The sequence below is a fragment of the Eleutherodactylus coqui genome, chromosome 10 (assembly GCF_035609145.1).
Source record: "Eleutherodactylus coqui strain aEleCoq1 chromosome 10, aEleCoq1.hap1, whole genome shotgun sequence".
NCBI lineage: Eukaryota > Metazoa > Chordata > Amphibia > Anura > Eleutherodactylidae > Eleutherodactylus > Eleutherodactylus coqui.
The window spans coordinates 47,940,359-47,959,543 of NC_089846.1; the positions used below are offsets into that span (position 1 = coordinate 47,940,359).

Below are 19,185 nucleotides of genomic sequence, written 5' to 3' on the forward strand. Positions count from 1 at the left end.
TTGCTTTTGTTGCAGTATGTATGCCGTAGAAACAAGACGCACTGAAAGATGGCGGAATGTCGTTGTTTTTTTTTCATTTTACTCTACTTAGAATTTTTTAAAGTTTTTCAGTAGATTATATGGTACATTAAATAGCACCATTGAAAAATACAACTCGTCTCGCAAAAAAACAAGCCCTCATACAGCGATGTTGATGGATAAATAAAGGGGTTATGATTTTTTAAGGGGGGGGGGGAGGAAAAAACGAAAATGGAAAAAAAAAAGGGCCGCGTCATGAAGGGGTTAAGCCCAAAATAGGCCATGTCTTTAAGGGGTTAATGGTACTATTTAATGTACCATATAATGTACTGAAAAGCTTTTTAAAAATTCTACATGAAGAGAAATGTGTCTTGTTTGAATGGCGCACACACCTGCAACAAAAATGACCTGATAACTTTATTCTATGGGTCAGTACGATTACTACAATACCAAACTTAGGGCTCAGTCAGACAAGCGGTTTTTCCCCGCATCTATAGATGTGAAATAAAAAAAGCCTCTCTTAGAACCAATGCTTTCCAATGAAGGCCTCACATGTCTGTTTTTTACAAGCAAATAACTTTTACTCCGGGAAAAATAGGACAGTGTTTTGTGATGCACAGTTCTTGTGCGGTCACATGATCCTAAAATTTGCACACGTGGTGCGGCCCCATTGAAAGCAATGGGAGAGGATCGCTATCCCCTGCTGCGGCTGTGACAGCTACAACGGGGGATTCTTTGGAAATCCCGATGCTTCACCTTGTTGTCAATAGGACCGGCGGCAGCGCCACCCCTACTGAAAACATAGGGAGAAGAAGCGCTCCTCTGCCACAGTTGTGACAGGGGATTTCTTCAGTGTTCAGTGATGAGGGGACTCCCCACTGGGGTCAAGGAATCCCCTGCCACAGCTGTCACAGCTGTGGCAGAGAAGCGTGATGCTATCCCATTGCTGCCGCCCCATTGACAGCAATGGGATAAAGGCAACCCCTGTAGCAATGACTTTAGGGGGGTGGGGGTGGCTTGAAATATAAGACACTACCCTGAAAATCATCCTTAGTTGCAGGAAAAAAAATTATACATCACCTTAGAAACACTGTCATCTCCGGCGTCTTCTTCCAGGTCCCTGCACTGCTCTTCTTCTGGCCGGGGATTAAAGAAATCCCCAGCTCTTGAAAGCGCTACTTTTAATTGGCTGAGCGCTGTCACCAATAGAGGTAGCGCTCAGCAATTCATCGTGCAGGGTAAATAATGCTTTAGATAGATCGGACTTTTACGGATGCAGCGATACCAAATATGTATTTTTGTTTTATTATTTAGATTCTTTTATTATAAACTAGCTGATATACCCGGCTTCGCCTGAGTTAATTTGTTACAGGTGTTTACGTGTCGTTCGCACGGAAAATTTTATTTTATGTCCCTCTGCAGAATGTGCCACTCCTTTCTCTCCTCCCTTAGGACCTAAAGGATGCTTGTGCCAAATTTCACATTTAGCATTGAATAATCGAGTTGTGACCCCTTTACTTTTCCTATTTAGGACCTTACTTATCCTACCGTGTTTCCCCCAAAATAAGACACTGTCTTCTATTAGTTTTTGTCTAAGAGAGCCGAAGCTCGATTAACCAATCACAGCGATTCAATGACATAATTGAATGGCTATGATTGGTTAACCCAGCGCTGACTTTAATTGGCTGATGCGGCACTGGATTTACCAATCAAAGCATTAGCTTCCTGGAGGTGGGGTATTCAAGCCCCGCTTCCAGGAAGAACTGCTCTGTTGGCTTGAAGAAGGACGCAGCAGCCTACAGCAGCGATGGAGTGAAGACTGTAACACCGGCGGTAGGTGAGTATTGTTTTTTTTTTTTTAACATGTATTCTAGCTAGGGCTTATTTTCGAGGGTGGCTTATATTTTAAGCCTCCCCCAAAAATCGGGGTGGGTTTTATTATCAGGGGAGGTCTTACTATCAGGAAAGCATGATATCTAAGACCTAAAGTATGCTTGTGCCAAATTTCACACTTGTACGACAACGCCAAGTTACATTACATAGGGGTGCACTTAGTTTTGCAATTAGCATTGAAGAATCAAGTTGTGACCCTGTTACTTGTCTTATTTAGGACCTAAAGAATGCCCATGCCAAATTTGACACTTGTACGAGAACAGGAAGTTACATTACGTAGGGGTGCACTTACTTTTGCAATTAGCATTGAATAATCAAGTTGTGACCCCCTTACTTTTCCTATTTAGGACCTGAAGAATAATCATGTCAAATGTCATGTTTGTACGGCACCGGGAAGCTACATTACACAGGGGTGCCAATACTTTTGCACCTAGCATTGAATAAGCGAGTTGTGACCCCTTTACTTTTTCTATTTAGGGCCTGAAGAATGGTTGTGTCAAATTTCATGTTTGTACGACATCGAGAAGTTAGAGAATTAATAATGAGTCAGTCAGTGAGGGCTGCCACCTTCATATATATAGATCTGGCAAAAGGTTGTTTTTAGAGTTGAGCAAACATACTCTGCCGAGCAAGATGCTCGTTCGAGTATTAGCGTACCCGATGGTGCTCGTTACTCGAACGAGCATCAAGCCGTGTTCGATCATGCCCCCGTTTTTGGCTCCTACCCGCTGTGACGTGCCTGTTTTGGCCTCCACGACGCAGCGCGTGTCATTGGCAAATTTTGGCAAATTTTTTGTCTGGCAGGCAGGGGAGAAAGAGAGAGAGAGAGAGACGAACCTAGAAAAAAAAAAAAAGCTCGGCACCCGGCGTTCCACATACAAAAATGCTCGAGTCTCGCATTGTAGTCAATGGGGTTCGTTACTCGAGTAGAGCTCTCGAATTTTATGGAACGCTCAACTCGAATAACGTCTCCAGAGGGGACAAGAACTTGCGATGCTTTGATCGCTCCTGCAGACAATGATGTACTGCCATTGCAACTGTAAGTATACTGTTTTTCCTTCTTTCAATAATGTCGAATTTGAAGTCTAGGGGAAGGGGGGGGCAGATTTTTTTACGCGTGAGAATCCCGTTAGTGAGAACGAAACCATTGGTATTCACCAACGCATTCCAGGACTAAACCACGGCCATCTGTATAAGACCGACGTTTCATACACCAATCCTAATATTAATTAAAAACTGTTTGAAACATGCGCAATTTTGGAGGATTTTTCTCCATGAATTTTTAAAAAACACTTTTTGAAATTTATTTCTGAAAACCACAGAAATGCTGGAGTTTTCTTCATATATTAGGCGCATCCTGGCTGCTCCTTTCGCCTAAACGAAAATCTAGCGAGGGGTGGGAGTAGTTTTCTGGTATAATTTGCGAAAATATGCAAATGGGTTCTATTCATTGCGTATTGTGTGCGCAGATATTGTGCGTGCAAATCCGTCTTTGTGAAGCCAGCCTAACAGTGTATGTTAGGGCGCCCTCACACCGGCGTATTGGCGCATGCAATACGCAGAAAACAGAGCCCATTGATTTCAATGGATTCACCCTCATCACTATTTTTTGCGCGTGAAAAAGAGAGCAACATGCTCTTTTTTTGTGCGTGTTTGCACACCAAACGTCCCCCTAGGAGTCTAAGGGAGGTGCGCAAATACACGCTCAATACGAGCGCAAATGCACAAAGCGTTGCGCAATTAGGCAAATAGCCTTTAAAATCACGGTGGAGGGGGGTGCTGCGCCCAGAACTGGGCCTGCGGGCGCAAAAAGTACAATGATATGCGCCAAAACACGGGCAAAAGCTCACTGTTAATGGCGCAAATGCGTATGCTCGTGCGAAGGGACTCTTATGGCGTTCATGTGCCCTATTGCAGGGCTGGTACGGTTGTACTAGTAGGCTCCACAGCAGGTGGGACTATGAAGACACTATGACACCATTATACTGGCGCTGTATGGTCTTTATAGGCCTCACGGATGACAAGCGTCTAAAATGAAAACTGTCTGTTGCCCATAGCAACCAATCACTGCACAGCTTTCATTTTGCCACAGCAGTTTCCAGAATGAAAGCTGTGCTGTGATTGGTTGTGATGGGCAAAGCTGCTGTGGTAAAATAAAAGCTGCGCTGTGATTGGCTGATAGAACTCAGCTTTCATTTCCTATCCCACTGAGGTAAAATGAAAGCTGCGCTGTGATTAGATGCTATTTGTTATATGGCTGAGGTAAAATGAAAGCTGTGTTGTGATTGGTTGCTAAAGCTCAGCTTTCATTTCTTATACTTTTGAGGTAAAATGAAAACTGCGCTGTGATTGGTTGCTATTTCTTATACGGCTGAGGTAAAATGAAAGCTGCACTGTGATTGGCTGCTAGAGCTCAGCTTTTATTTTCTATCCTGCTGAGGTAAAATGAAAGCTGTGCTATGATTGGCTACTATTTTGTTATACGGCTGAGGTAAAATAAAAGCTGCGCTGTGATTGGTTGCTATTTCTTATACGGCTGAGGTAAAATAAAAGCTGCGCTGTGATTGGTTGCTATTTCTTATACGGCTGAGGTAAAATAAAAGCTGCGCTGTGATTGGCTCCTATTTCTTATACGGCTGAGGTAAAATAAAAGCTGCGCTGTGATTGGTTGCCATTTCTTATACGGCTGTGGTAAAATAAAAGCCGCGCTGTGGTTGGCTGCTATATTATATGGCACTGCTTGCCCTGCTGACCACGTTTTACATGGCACTGTGGGGCATCACTACATTGGCACTGTTGGCACTACTACTAGTAATAAAGTGGAGGAGCGGGCAGTATTGCCTCACGTCGCCGGCGCTTCTGTGCCTCTCGTGGGTGTATAGAAGCGTACGGGCACTATTTAGTACCAGCTGTCATTCCCTTAGTGCTGCTGCCAGCCTGACTGCACACATGTGGTAACAGCTGCTGCAGAACCTCCTGGTGACACGTGACAGGTCCGAGTGGCAGCCCGTGCCCTCACGCCGGGTCTCCCTGCTGCTTGGCGACCACATGACTCCCGGCACTCGTCTCCTCCGCCCTGAGGAGTTTCTTGGCTACCGTCCGGGAACATAAGAGGACGGTCCCCACGTAAGACCCGCCCGGGTTCTGGGGCCTCGCGCAGCCGGTTGAACCCCGGCCATGTACGTAAGAGTGTGCGTCCGCCACTTGGACGGTGCAACCGGTGCTGAAGGGCAGAGATAGCCGGGCGGGCGGGCGGAGCTGCACGGAGCGCTCTGACAACTTCTACACTGTGTGCCGGAGAACTTCACACACTGCAGCCGGCGGCGGGCACTCCGAGGGTGGGCGGGCACTAACCTTGGCACAAGCCCTGACCTGGGAAGGGAGATGGAGGTGCATATTGGACTCGGGGGGGTTTACAAGCAGCCACCCGGCAAGATGATACGAGGAGCCTTTGAGAATCTCTTTCTAAGCGTCCGGGAAGCTCTGCAAGGTGACAGGAAAAGTGCCGGTCCGCCCGAGCCGTGCCAGCCGCTGCCAGCCTGGAGGGAGCCCGCTGCCCCCCATACACACACCGCCCCCTGGAGTGACAGGGACTGGGCTCCGGGCACCCAGGCAGCCCCCTGGAGAGAGGGTGCCCAGCCAGCAGAGCCGGCACCCTGCAGCCCACCCAGCCAGGTGTCCCCCTTCCCTGCCCTAAGCAGCTGCTCCACGGAGCTGAAGGAGATCCTGGGCGAGCAGCGAGGGATGCTAGAGGGCGAGGAGGGCACCTCCGAGCAAGCGTCCAAGGAAAGGTACCCGCTGACACCAGAGGGCATCTCAGAGAGTGCCAAGGAGATCTGTAAAGCAGTGTCCGTATCTCTGGGGCTCAGTATGGAGGCTCTGGAGCATCTGCATGCAGGGGCAGAGTCCCAGAGAGGGGATTGCATGTTTGCTGCCCCCCAAACTCACACCATGGACACCCACAAGTGCCAGGTGGGTGAGGAAGACAAGTCTGAAACCTCATCCACCCAGTACCGGGAAGGTGCCTTCAGGAGGAGCGGCCAGACCAACTTCTCTACTGGCAAAGCCCCAGAGGATGGCAGTTCTCTGGGCACAGAGGAGAAAGAGCAAGCATGTACAGAGTTGGCACTGCCTGAATCAGGGGGCTACAGAAGCCGTGGTATGGAGTTGGCACCCAGCCTTACTTTGTACAAGCCCTCTACATTCATGGAAGATAACCCTGCCTACCCAGCCTACAGCTTTCAGATGGCACTTACACCACATGGCAGAATAAAAGTAGAAAGCCCCATGGAGTTTGGTAGTAGTGCTTGGGGGGCACCAAATAGGTACAGTGAAATATCCGGCTATGCCCACTGCGGTCCAGCTGGCAACTGGCACACTCTCTTTGAAGAGGGGCAGTCTGCTGGATCCTATACTGATGTCAGCCTGTATGGTTACCCACGAAGCCATGTTCCACCTGGTGCGGACAGTGAATACCCATCGGACACTTGGTATCCAGCAACAGCCATGTTGGGCAGAGTGCCCTATGGTAGCCCCATGAAGACTGAGATGAGCCCATGGATGGAAGGATACCCTAGTGCATTCGGAGAGATGAGGTGAGTGGTCTGCAACCTTACAGTGTCATTTAGGGTGACATATAGTAATCTTTAATGTATGTAGCGCCAACATATTCCGCAGCGCATTACAAGTGTGTGGCAATAGTCTTGTATAGAGTTCATGAAGGATGGACTGTGATTACTCTGTGCTAATGAGCTATACCCTGCTGCAGTCTAGACATGCTGAAACTTGTAGGGTCACAACTGCTGGAGAGTCAAACTGCTCTGTAATGAAGAAGCCAACTCCTATGGCACTCTGTCCATATGATAACATCTAAGTACTGTGTGCTGTTACCTCTGCCCAAAGAGATGCCACAGGAATAAAAGTGGGCAACCATCATTTAATGATCTGCATAGCAGAGAGCAAAGTGCCATTATTTTAGTATATATTATTTAAGCAGGCTGAAAAAAAAGTTCATTCATTTTCCTCGTTTCCATTAGTCTGGAAGAAGCGAGCTCCTATTCAATTTACACCATTGCATCAAATCATTTAATTCAATTCAGTTACTTTATTTGTGTATTCATTCATTCATTCAATTTTATCGTGCATTTGCAGTTTAATATATATATATATATATATTATAATATCTTGCCAACTTTTATTCAGATGTTTCTAGTACAGTAAACCGGTACTGACAAAAGTTTTTCCTATTGTTTGGTCCTATGGCTATGAAGCAACAGGTTGTACATATTATCTATCTATCTATCTATCTATCTATCTATCTATCTATCTATCTATCTATTTATCTACTATCTATCTATCTATCTATCTATCTATCTATCTATCTATCTATCTATCTATCTATCTATCTATCTGTCTCCTATCTATCCATCTGTCTATCTCATATCTATCTATCTATCTATCTATCTATCTATCTATCTATCTATCTATCTATCTATCTATCTATCTATCTATCTATCTCATATCTATCTATCTATCTATCTATCTATCTATCTATCTATCTATCTATCTATCTATCTATCTATCTATCTATCTATCTATCTATCTATCTATCTATCTATCCATCCATCCATCTTTTCAGAAGAGCTTGCTTGCCCCTAGTGTAGACCATTGCTAACAAATAATGATCATAGCACAAGGTCAGTGTGTATTTTTTATCTGGGTAAGTCCAGGTCAGAACATCCTACTTTATCCCATGTCTGATAAAGAGTATTTGTATCTGAGCCATCTGTGAAAGGTGCAACGTATTCAACTTTCCTACAGCAATAAGTGCTGGGTGCAGGAAACAGCATCCATAATGTATAGACAGTTTCCACCTTTACTTTCTCCTTTAGTTTTAATATTCTTTATAAGAAATTGTCCTATACATTCCAGCCCTTGATCAAGCAGAAATAAGAGGATTACGTGTTGAAACCTTGTAATGATGACACCCTCGCTATAACCTTTAGTCCGAGTCATGCACAACTTCATAAGGATGGACTGCTTGTCTTCTGCTATCCCTGGAATTATTAAATCCCTTTCCAGTGGTATGGAGTTAGCTTGCAGGTGCTGTTAAAAACGTGGTATTATATTAATGGTATTGCTAAACCTCTTTGGTGTGAATTAGAGGACATCTGAGTCAGTAACATAAAGAATAATAATTACTCATGTACAGTTCTATTATGCCTAGTAACTGGAAACAATAAAACAAGTGTACAGACAAGGATATAGACACTGAACACATTGTATCATTACGGCTGTTTACATAACATAGATGGATACAAACATAGCATCTGGCACATGTCCTTCTCCATCAATATGATGTCTCCAACAAAGGCAACTATATATAACGTAACAGAAGACTATCTATTCTCCATCCGTGTTTTACCTATCCATAATGGTAATTGTTAGCTAAGCATTGGAGCCTCTCTATTATTTCCTAAAAGCAGAAGCGTACACCTAATTGAACTTTCACTGATTTAAAGCTTCATTTAGCTCAATAATAAGTTACAATTGGCTAATTAAAAAGTCAATCATGTTTAGTGTCTGTAGCCATCCCAGATACACTATGAATGCTTCCTATTGCTTCTCTCAACCATCTGCCCCTTTAACTGGCAGAGCATGAGGGCCATGTGAATGTAGATTCCGTGGAATTTGTCCTTGCGTTGTTTGTATTTTTCTTCTCTTTCTGATATTGAGGACATGCATAATACATTTTACTTTCACGCACAGAAACTTTTCACATAAGGCGCCAGCCTTTAAATGCTTTCTGGACCACATACCGAGGAGAGTAATTTAAAAGGCATAACATTAGTTGCAAACAAAAAAAAAGTAGAAAGTAAAAACTGTAATATCCCAAAAAAATATTATGAGGGGTCAGAATGAGAGTTCAGATGTTAGGTCAAATCATCCAAGGCTTTCCAGCCTGAGCTCAGTAGTTAGGAGGATATTGTGCAGGTTGTGAGTTGGGGAAGTTGTGCTCTCAGGCTCTTAGTACTAATTTATGGGGCTTATCTGTAGAAGATGAGGCTGGATCACATGCTTATCTGGTCGGTGGTACTAATTTATGGGGCTTATCTGTAGAAGATGAGGCTGGATCACATGCTTATCTGGTCGGTGGTACTAATTTATGGGGCTTATCTGTAGAAGATGAGGCTGGATCACATGCTTATCTGGTCGGCCGTCTACAGTACATGTAGAGAAATGCAGGTTTATTGTGACTACAGATTTGTTACTAATCCCAATAATTCCGTTTTCTGCTTGTGTGTTTTCTTTTTACTCTAATAATAAAGTTTCTTCTACTTTTATATGTACGGGTTTGTATAGTTCATCGCAAAAAGATATATGGAGCATATAGTCATGAAAGCCCGATCGCTAATGGCGGCAAGTCCTGTTGACGGTAATCTTTCAGCAATGACATTGGGACTCTTTCACCTTTCTGATATGTTGTATGTTGTTTTCATTTCAGCCCTTGTCAGTAGAGTTACAGTCAGTCAATATACTTGCGCGTATTGATTTTCCTATGTTAGTTAGCTGATTACTTGAAGGACATCTTTTAAAGCGGCCGCACTGAATTCTGCATTTGCTTGGAATGGCGTATTTTCAGCTGCGCCGTATCATTTAGTGCAATTCATTTCCAACCGATTTTGAAATCGATCCTAAATTGTATTCTTTGGAATGACTTTACTTTTAATTATTTGCTTTACAATTCAGCTGACAAGAATCGGTTCTGGTGAAAAGCGCTTAGCAGGAAATGGCAAAAACATATAAGCGAGGGAGAGGTTGGTGCGATCTGATAAGAAAAACATTGTTTTTCCAAAAATTTGGTCGCTAATCGAATCATTATTTCATTGATTTAGACTTTTTTAAATTGTAGCCTTCCTAACAATAAATATATGTGTGAATGTTCAGTTTAGACGTCCGTCTCAGTAATATATATGGAAGCCGTAGTAGTAAATCCCCTTTACATCTGCTGTGTTATTGCCATGACAGACACGTTAAATACGCAGTCAGGCTAAACTTTACATTGACTCTTTAACACCCAAAAGTATTGAGAAAAGTCAGGTTAAAGTTTTTTGCAACAATGTATCTAACGTGGCGTCAGGTGTTTAGCTAAAGTTTGCTACATGTGTAAGTTTCAATTATTCTAGAGAAGGTATCTGATTTCACCTTCCACCCTTCCGCTGCCAATCTTTTCTACATATCGCTAACAATACTAGAAAGAATTGTTGTCGTCTCAGGAATTCTGTAAATTCGGAATTGTTATAGTCAAGATACTGGAATTCTCAGCCGCACTTTTTACTTCCAGCATAACAACAAATTGTTAGAGCCGAGCGCCGGCTGGAGAGGATGCGTATTTACTATTATGCGTTAGTATCTATATGTATTGGGGAGGATCGTTTGTCCCTAAAATGTAACATCTAATGTTATTTCGAGGCACTGCGCCTAATTTGAACTTTGTGTAGTTTTTCTGTCTCGCTCTCTCCGCTGACAATGATGGATAAGTACTGAGGTAATTTATTGAGTCATTCTTCAGTTAGAAACTAATCTAAATATATTCTTCATGTTTCCTAAATGCAGAACAGGCCTGTGGGATAATGGATAAAGTGTATATACATAGGAGCTGGTAATGTTAATGCCGAGTGCCTTTTTGCAATGAGGAGCAGATGTAGCGTATACTTTGTACCGAATTATTTCCGCACCTTTGTTGTTTTTGAGCGGAATTCTTGATTCCGCGAATCCTTATTTATAATTCCACTGAACCTATATGAATAGCCGTATTAGTCGTGTTTCAACCGACTTAGGATTTTGTCATCTCAGACTGAATAAGTAGTTACGCCAAACTGAAAGTTTTACCATACGTAGGGTGCATTCACACGGGCCAAGAAAATCAGCCGAGTGTTGAGCGCTGCGAGACGCACTAAAAAGTTGCATGAAAATACAACAAGTTATTTGCAATCGGTATATTCACAAGGACGATGTTTATCTCACAGCGACGATACAAGGCGGTAAAATCATAGCATGTCCTATTTTCCTTCTCGCCCGAGAATAGAGTATGCAGATGTGCGGCGTTTCACACGGACAGGGTGTTCTGCGTCGGACGTGACTCGCTGTCGCCTGTGTGAATGCGCCCGTACGTACATGTCACATTTTATAGAATAAGTTGTACGTTCCGCGCTATAACACAGAACGACATGCCTCACAATTGACCATCCCCCTGTTTAATTATTTTTAAGATATGAGGATGTACAGCTGCCTGTCATGATTCATAAGCACATGGCGAAAGTATCACCTACGTATATGGTAGCGTAGAGGACGGCGTTCATGACAGCTTTTGTATTTAGATTTGTCATACTGTTGTTTGGCACTATCTCACGTTTGGTTCGTTAATGTTGGTCTGATTAGATATTCTAATTAAATGTAGACTGGCCACTATTAGCATCTCGCAAGTCATTGAGAAGATTGCTGCTTGATCCAGTTCTTTGTGGCCATTTGAACAAAAGGTTGTAACAGAACCCAAAAACACGATGATTTTCTTACTATTTGGGAACTTTACACTTGACGTGTTCTGGGGTAAAATATTGCATGTTGAATAATTCTAAAATTGTACAATTCTCTGGTTCTAATAACAGTTTATTAGAGAATTTGCTAATGAATTCAATCTATTTCCCTAAGCTTGTAATTGTTTGGCTTGGTAATAACTTGAAAGTTAGGAAACACTTTAACACTTCTGTATAGTTAATGTGCCGTGCCACCCGAGAGAGAACTCTAAGTATATGGTAAATGTGTACGGCACCCAGGTTTAACTTTACATCTGTCAGCAGCCTATAGAATGGTATATCATAAGCCACCGTCTGCGGAGGGATATGCAGGGCAGCCACAGGCTAAGAGAAACTCATTAGCTACTTTAAATATTTGTGGATCACCCCTGCTGCTAATAGGAGTGCTTTCATTAAATCCACCATAAGCAGGATGACCAAATTGTATCCAGAGAGTCCCATGCAATTCACAGATCTGTTTCCTGCTGCTCCTGACTCCCCAACCACATGCAGATAACTCTGTTCAGAGAGATAGTTCTGGCACTGTCTGGAAAAGCAACACATCTATGATACTTTCTGCCTGACTGCTCTTCTCTGGTGTTGATGTCTAACTCCACGGATTGATACTGCAAGCTATAGCTGTGGTCAAGTGGCTGCTGATTGAGGACTCACATTTAAAGGGGTTATCCAGAGGAAAAAAAATACTTTTGGAAAGTGCTTACCATGTGGAAAAAATATAAAAGAGGATATAATCACCTCACCCGATCCCCTGCTGCTTCTATTATGGCAGTGATGACGTCCCGACTTGGGGACACGCGACTGCTGCAGCTAACCACAAGCCAAGGCGAGCCGCTGATTGACTGCAGCAGTCAAGATGTCCCCGGTATTGGTGACGTCATCGCTGCAGCAGGAAGTAGAGAGCAGCGCGGGACTGGGCACCGCAGGAACGGAAGTGGCGGGGGATCTGTTGAGGTGATTGTGACTTATTTTATATTTGTACAGCCTGAGGAACACTTTTCAAAAATTGTTTTTGCCTGGATAACCCCTTTAAGTTCTTATTAACCCTTTCCAATCCACTTTCTGACCTCTGAAGACATTATGATTTAAGGCTGTACAGCTCCGATGTTGGAAGACATTCATTAGGGTTCTCTTACTGCATATTGCCAGCCTCTCTGCTGTCGGAGCCTATCCAACGTGTCACCTCATGCAGTACTGGCTTTAGCCAGCATATAGCGCCGGCAGAACAAGAGTAAGCCCACTAGGAAAACCAGGATGCAAATTGGATTGGAAAGGGTTAGAGGGGCAGAGGCCAGTAGAAGATCATAAAGGGCAGACATGGTGTTTGATAGCTGTAATGTGGCTGGTATATTTGCATGGGACATTCTCTGGCTGGCACATTTGCTTGGGCAGTGTTGTAAGATGGTCATTCTAAGTATTTCAATCTTTCCAAATTAGCACTCAGAAAGTATTTTGTGCTCCAAAAAAGGTCCAAAAATGTTAACATTTTGATGAAGTTGACTACCAGAATGGTGCCTACAAATACTTTCTTCCCTTCCGCTTCATTTTTTAAACTTCATTTAGCGACTTAATGATCTTTGCCTAGGAAAATAATTCCGACAGTTCTTGTGGAAGTAATTCCAATATGTTAATTCTGCAGAAGCCTGATGTCTTTCTAATTTTTCCCCCCACTAATCTGTGCTTCTCCAGTCCTTGGCCTGTAATAATATTATTTTAAGTTGCTGAATTAAGTTCAGCTGCAAAAAAGCTGAACCTGCAAAGTCATTTTTCACTCTTATAGAGACGCTACAATTTCTTGCTCACGTTGCGGACATTTTGTAAAGTTTGTAATCTAAGATGGCCGAACATTGACAAAACTCCGAGCAGAAAGATTCCTGTTTCCTCCATTCTGACAGTGAGTAATATACTTTGCAGCTTTCGATGTTTCACAACTGTTTTTGTGTCACCTGTTCCAGCTGCTATTCGATATACACTACAGAAATGAAGAGAGGAAAAATGTCAGCTTCACATTAGAAGTGAGCGGCATCAGAGATGGTTCATTAACTGAAATCCTAGCCTTTTCCTGGGCATTTCTTCTAACATTTGTCCCTAGATCCTTCATCTGTAGGAGCTACGGTTACGTGTTGAAGTAGCTCTTCATCATCAATTTGTAACACATTGCGTGTAGTGTAGATAATGAGAGAAAAAGATTAGCAAAAGAACAAAAATACCACAACACAATAAAACCTGACCGTGCATAACAAATCGCCAGAAAATCATTACGTAAATACTTGGACGTATTAAACCGTCCGTAATACAGTCGTGGATTCGAAAATTTGACTCCTTTTTCACCCGACGACTTCCACTTCCGTATTTCAGAATCATTCGTTCTTAATAGTTGCATTTTCAAGTCTCGACGTGACGAACCATTAACATTGGAGCGCCTTTAAAGTAAATGTTGCAAGAGTTTTGCTTGAGTTCTACAAACAGCGAGACCTGCTTTTTTAAGTCAGAAAGTCTTACATTTTAGCTCCGTTTACATCGTGGCCATTTTCTGTATTAGATAATATGGTGATGATGATAATTAGCAAAGGACAATTAATGAATTATTAACCTACTTTACTAAACCAGGATATTAAAGTGCCACTGACTCGATGATTTTTCTTCGGTAAAGTACAGTGTCTTATTTGTTGTTCCAAAGACCAGGAAGCCAAAAGGCTTTTTACAGAGCCGTAAGGAATCTGAAAACTAACAAACCCCCCAGCAGGACTACCGGCCCGGTTAGAAGGAGACATTTTTCTGCAGATTACTAGAAATATGTCTAGGGAATGGTTTTCTGCCAGCGAGTCCTACACGTGGCTCCTGCCGAATGTTATTTCACTTGGAGGGGAATAGAAATGAATTGACCATGAACGGTCAGGAGTTAGGGAAACGCTCGAATATGATCAGTCGGCATATTAGATTGCCATTTTGCTTTTTTTGTGAAATGATGCAATTCAACTAGTTGCTACACACAGAAGAGCGCACGGAGAAAGTCGTAATGTAAATGTTCTACAGAAATCATGAAATTATTAACGGTAAGTAAGAGATGACACAACATGAAAGTTGTAATTCCTGTTGTGACCCCGTTCGAAAAGATGGGGGGGGTATTTTTAGATGCATTTGTGCTTTGAATATTGGATTTGTGGATAGTAAAAGCATATACAAAGCGACTCAAACAAGTCAGTGATCGAAACTAGAAAGTTCATTTGCAGTCGTGTATCTTTCGTTATTAATTTCCACAGATTATTTGACGATGTTAAGTGTCTGAATTAAACATGGATTACGCTTTCTTAAATTTAGTGAGTTTGGGCACCCACCGTATACGTTAGAGCATTCTTGCTTGCAACCCAATCTCTAAAATGTATCAATAGTTCATTCTTTATCATATCTGTTATCATATCATATCTATTTGCAGATGTTTTTAATGAACGTAAAACTTAAGATTTGAACTGAAAATGATTTTAATGAAAGATGAAATGAAGCTCCTGTAAATGGAAAGAAATGTAGAGCTAGACAAACATCCAGATCCTCTGCAACAGGCGTTTATGTTGAATACACCTTGAGTGCATTCCTCAGGGTAAATGAGCAGATTGTTCATGCTGCATACAAGTATCCTAATAGCAGTCTATCAGATGCTGCATACAGATATTTCCAGGCTTTTTTCCCTACTTTTTTTGTTAAATTTACAAAATAAAGAAAAACGGGAAAAGTCCTTTTTCTGGCCCCCGTATGCCGTACACCTGCGTACTTTTAGCATCATGTCGGTTTTTTCTCTCCTAACTTTGAAAACAATTTACACTTAAACGTACAATGAAAGTGGTGTGAATGGGACCTACTGTAAGAACAAAGTAGAACAGTTCTGTAATGCGCAATGACGCCCTGCTGTGTACACCCCACATTTGTCGATGACCTCTTTGTGTGCCGTCAATCCTTTTATTCCTGCAGTTGTGGAAGAACAAGACAACGTAGTTAAATCAGCCCTGTGTGTGGACACATAGCAGAAGTGTATCTTGTGTGCATGGATTATATATACATGTAAGAAATGTAGGATGACTTGATTCTTAATCATCAGCGACCAACTGTGCAAAAGCCATTTATCACTAGTATCGTCTGATTTGACCAGAATTTGGGGCAACGTGACTTTTTACAGCGCACCCAGATTTATGTATTTACTAAGCATCGCTTAAAGGTCAAATAGTACCGTATGTTATAATATATCACATGCAACTTCTAAACTATTATTAAAAGGCACTGCTCTGCTGGAGTCAACAGTTTAAAGTTGGTAGGTAGGGATGCATATACCTGAGAAGTCTATGGATATTTTCATTTGTGATTGCAGATTATTTTAGCATTGTTTACAGAATTGCTAATAGGAATGTATACGTAATATTAGCAGCAGAGAGAGGTTGTATGTCGTGCCCCGCTATGTACAGTCTACATTTACATCACACATCTATTCATATTGACTCTTAAGAGTATAGTATGCTTTATTCGCAGCCTCCAGGCTCTGAACTGCAGCTATGGCCGGAGGGTGGTGAACGTATTGTTTGGATTGCAGTGTATCTCCATATCTGAAAGTAGATTAGGATTTCCTCCAAGTATTTATACAGCCAAAGCTTCAGATATATAAAAGACTCACTGACAGCGGGGAGGTTTTCTGAGATCCTCCTCTACAATTACATACCATTAAAAAAAGTATAAAAGTAACATACATCTAAAGGTTCGTTCTGACTTGTAGGTTTCAAGCATTTCTGCACAGTGGAAAGCTAACAGCTATATACATCGTGATCTCACTTTAATAGTCTCATTTTATAAAAGCACTTATCACGTTTACTCTTATGAGCGGGTTATTGCTAATTGTTGATAATGGACATTAAAACAGCCTTTTTACAGAAATGCAGGTTCGATCTGACTCGGGGGTCCTGTGGAGGAAGTGCCGGGCTATTGCTATAATGGCCAGGAGCTATTTAACTTATTCCATGCAGCACGTAAGCTGTTGACTAGGGAAGGGTGCGGGGGGTGGGGGCTCTCACTTGCACCCCGCAATCTGATAGCGAAGTGCCAATTGGTTCCCATGACAGCTGGAGGCATGACAAAGGCCTTTGTGTCTGCCATGTGACCCAAGCCTATTAAATCCTGCCTGTTGCGGGGTCTAATAGGCTGCTATCATAGGCTTAGTACAATGTACTACATAATAGTAATGCACTGCATAATGCTAGCAGGCAAACAATCACATCTTCAGGTACCCAGGAGGGACTAAACAGTTATGTAAAAAGAGATAAATAAAGTTTAAGGAAAAAGAATTTATAGCGAAATAGCATTTTACCCTGACAAAATCCATTTTAGATGGAAAAAAATAGCGAAACTTAAAAAAAAGGCACATAATAGGCATTGTTGGGATCGTCACGACTGGAGGATAATGAGAATATCCCGCACAGCGAATCATTAGCATTAAAAATTGAATAAAACAAGGCCAGAATTGCTGCTTTTCATTTATTCGCCTCCCAAAAACTCTTCTAGCAAAAAGACCTCACAAAGCTCAGCTGGCAGGAAAATACAACTGTTATGTCTTGGAAGGCAGGGATGAAAATTCAGATTTCTTTCGTTTGGTAAAGTTTGTGCAAAAGTAGTAAAGTGCTTAAACAAAAAATGACATAAATTTCATGATACCAAAATAGTATCAACCCGCAGACTTAAATTAGATTGCAATTTCTACCGCACGGTGAACACATTAGAAAGTAAGCAAATAATAAAATTGATGCCAGCAATACTTTTTTCTGTTAATTGGGCTCCCCCCAAAAAATAATAAAATTCTTATGGGTTTTGTCGTGCGGCAACACAGAAAGCATTTTTTAAGTTTTTCTAGTGTGCAACCCGTAACACAAAAAAATTAAAGTTGGTATTGTCGTAATCATGCTGAACCAGATAATAGAGTTATCGTGTTATTTTTGCCACGTGGTGAACACTTTCACTTCTGGCACAACTTTGCCATATGACTTTAAGAAAAAACACACTTCATAAATGGAATGTGTCCCCAACGTGATATTCCTTGAATTGTTAAACATACGAATTGTCACTTTTTATTTAGGTGATAAGTACTCCTAAAATTCTGGCTTGCGAACCGGGAATCCATGGCCATGTCTTTATTTTCAGTGAAGCATATTTATTTAGACTGGCATTTCATATGCCAGTTTAAGGCCCAATGTCCATGGGCGGATCAGATTTGCGGAATCTGCGCGGGTGAACCGCAAAGATCCACAAATCGAGCCGCCCATAGGGATACATGGGCGTCCGCAAGTGAAATAAAGCATGCAGATTTGATTTACGGACCTTTTGGTCAGGAACAAAATTTGCAGCATGCTCCATTTCACTGCAGATCCCACACGGATTGCTTCCATTGAAGTCAATGGAAGCTGTCCGATCTCTGGCCAGTCCAGAATTGAATTGCAGCCGGCCCACAGGAAAGCAGGAGTTTAAAAAAAACAAAAAACTTCACTGCGCATTGCGGCAGTGCGCCGGCTGGTGCTTCTGCACACATCCGTAGTGAAGAAGAGAGAAGACCTGAGGAAGACCCGGATGGGTAAGTAGAAGTCCCGCAGTGTCCTCTGCCACGGGCAGGTTCGGATTCCGCGGCGGTCTCCCGTGTGCAGATTCCAATCCGCCCATAGACATGAGGCCTTAGTAAACTGTGTGGCCAGTTACGTGTGACAAGTGTATTAAGAGGCACAAGCCTCTTAATACATTTGTCTTATCTGGAAGAACTTTTATGTGCCAGATGGATATCTACACTAACTCTGAGCTGGAGTAAGTTTCTAGTATATTGTACGCCTACACCAGTTTCTAACATCCATTTGACGAAATTTGATTGGCCATGCATGGACACCCCACCCCAAATGCTAGGCCCTGTCCACTTTTGAAAAAGGGATGGGGCTCTGAGTTTATGCTTGAAAAGTCGCAATTTTGGCACAGGGGCTAAAATTATGACTTGTACACCAGAAATCTGACAAATAGGGCATAATAGATATGTTTTCCCAAAAGAGGACAGCCCCTTTTAAAGTACCTTGGTGCATCTTGTGGAGTCATCCTGCTTCAATCAGCATTGACAATTTGAAGACGCACTTGTTGAAGAATTACGTACGTGAAAGGGTTCTTCCCATCTTGGCCAATCATGGTCGAGATGAGAATAACGGCCAGTGTGACTGCAAGTACGGAAACAGCTAAGCGGGTAGAACTATGCTGTTTTCATAAGTCCCATTCATTTCTATGAGAATTACGGAAACAGAGTAGAATAGGCAGTTCAGATGTTTCCGTACTGCCTGCCACCATCACTCTCGGCAGTGAGGCATGTGACCCGCTTTCTGGCTATAGGTGCGGGTCTCAAATATCGGACCTTCATCTACCAGACATTTATGGCATTTCTTGTGGACATGCCATAAATGTCCAAGATGAGAATGGTTGTTAGTTCTATTTCATAATAGATAAGAGCAGGTTTGCCAAAAGTGAATACATGCTTTAAATAAAAGTGCCAACACAAGATAACATTTCAGTTCCTGCCCGTGATCTATTTAATCTGGCATATTGTATGGATGAAAAGGTCAGGTGATCCTGATCTAGATTATCTGGACCCGGACTGCCATGAAATTACAACTAGAAAGTGTAG

At 42.3% G+C, this 19,185-nt stretch overlaps 1 protein-coding gene across 2 annotated transcripts in view; it reads left to right on the plus strand.

Moving 5' to 3' along the window:
* Positions 1–5,033: 5,033 nt before the first annotated feature.
* Positions 5,034–19,185, plus strand: part of AR (androgen receptor) — a 257,798-nt gene continuing 243,646 nt past the window's right edge. Inside the window, exon 1 of one of the 2 annotated variants that reach the window (XM_066580979.1) lies at positions 5,034–6,506. In XM_066580979.1, coding sequence (XP_066437076.1) covers positions 5,296–6,506 — 1,211 coding nt within the window. In that variant the 5' untranslated portion in view covers positions 5,034–5,295. The remainder of the gene's footprint in view (positions 6,507–19,185) is intronic. The other variant, XM_066580978.1, reaches the window with a different exon arrangement.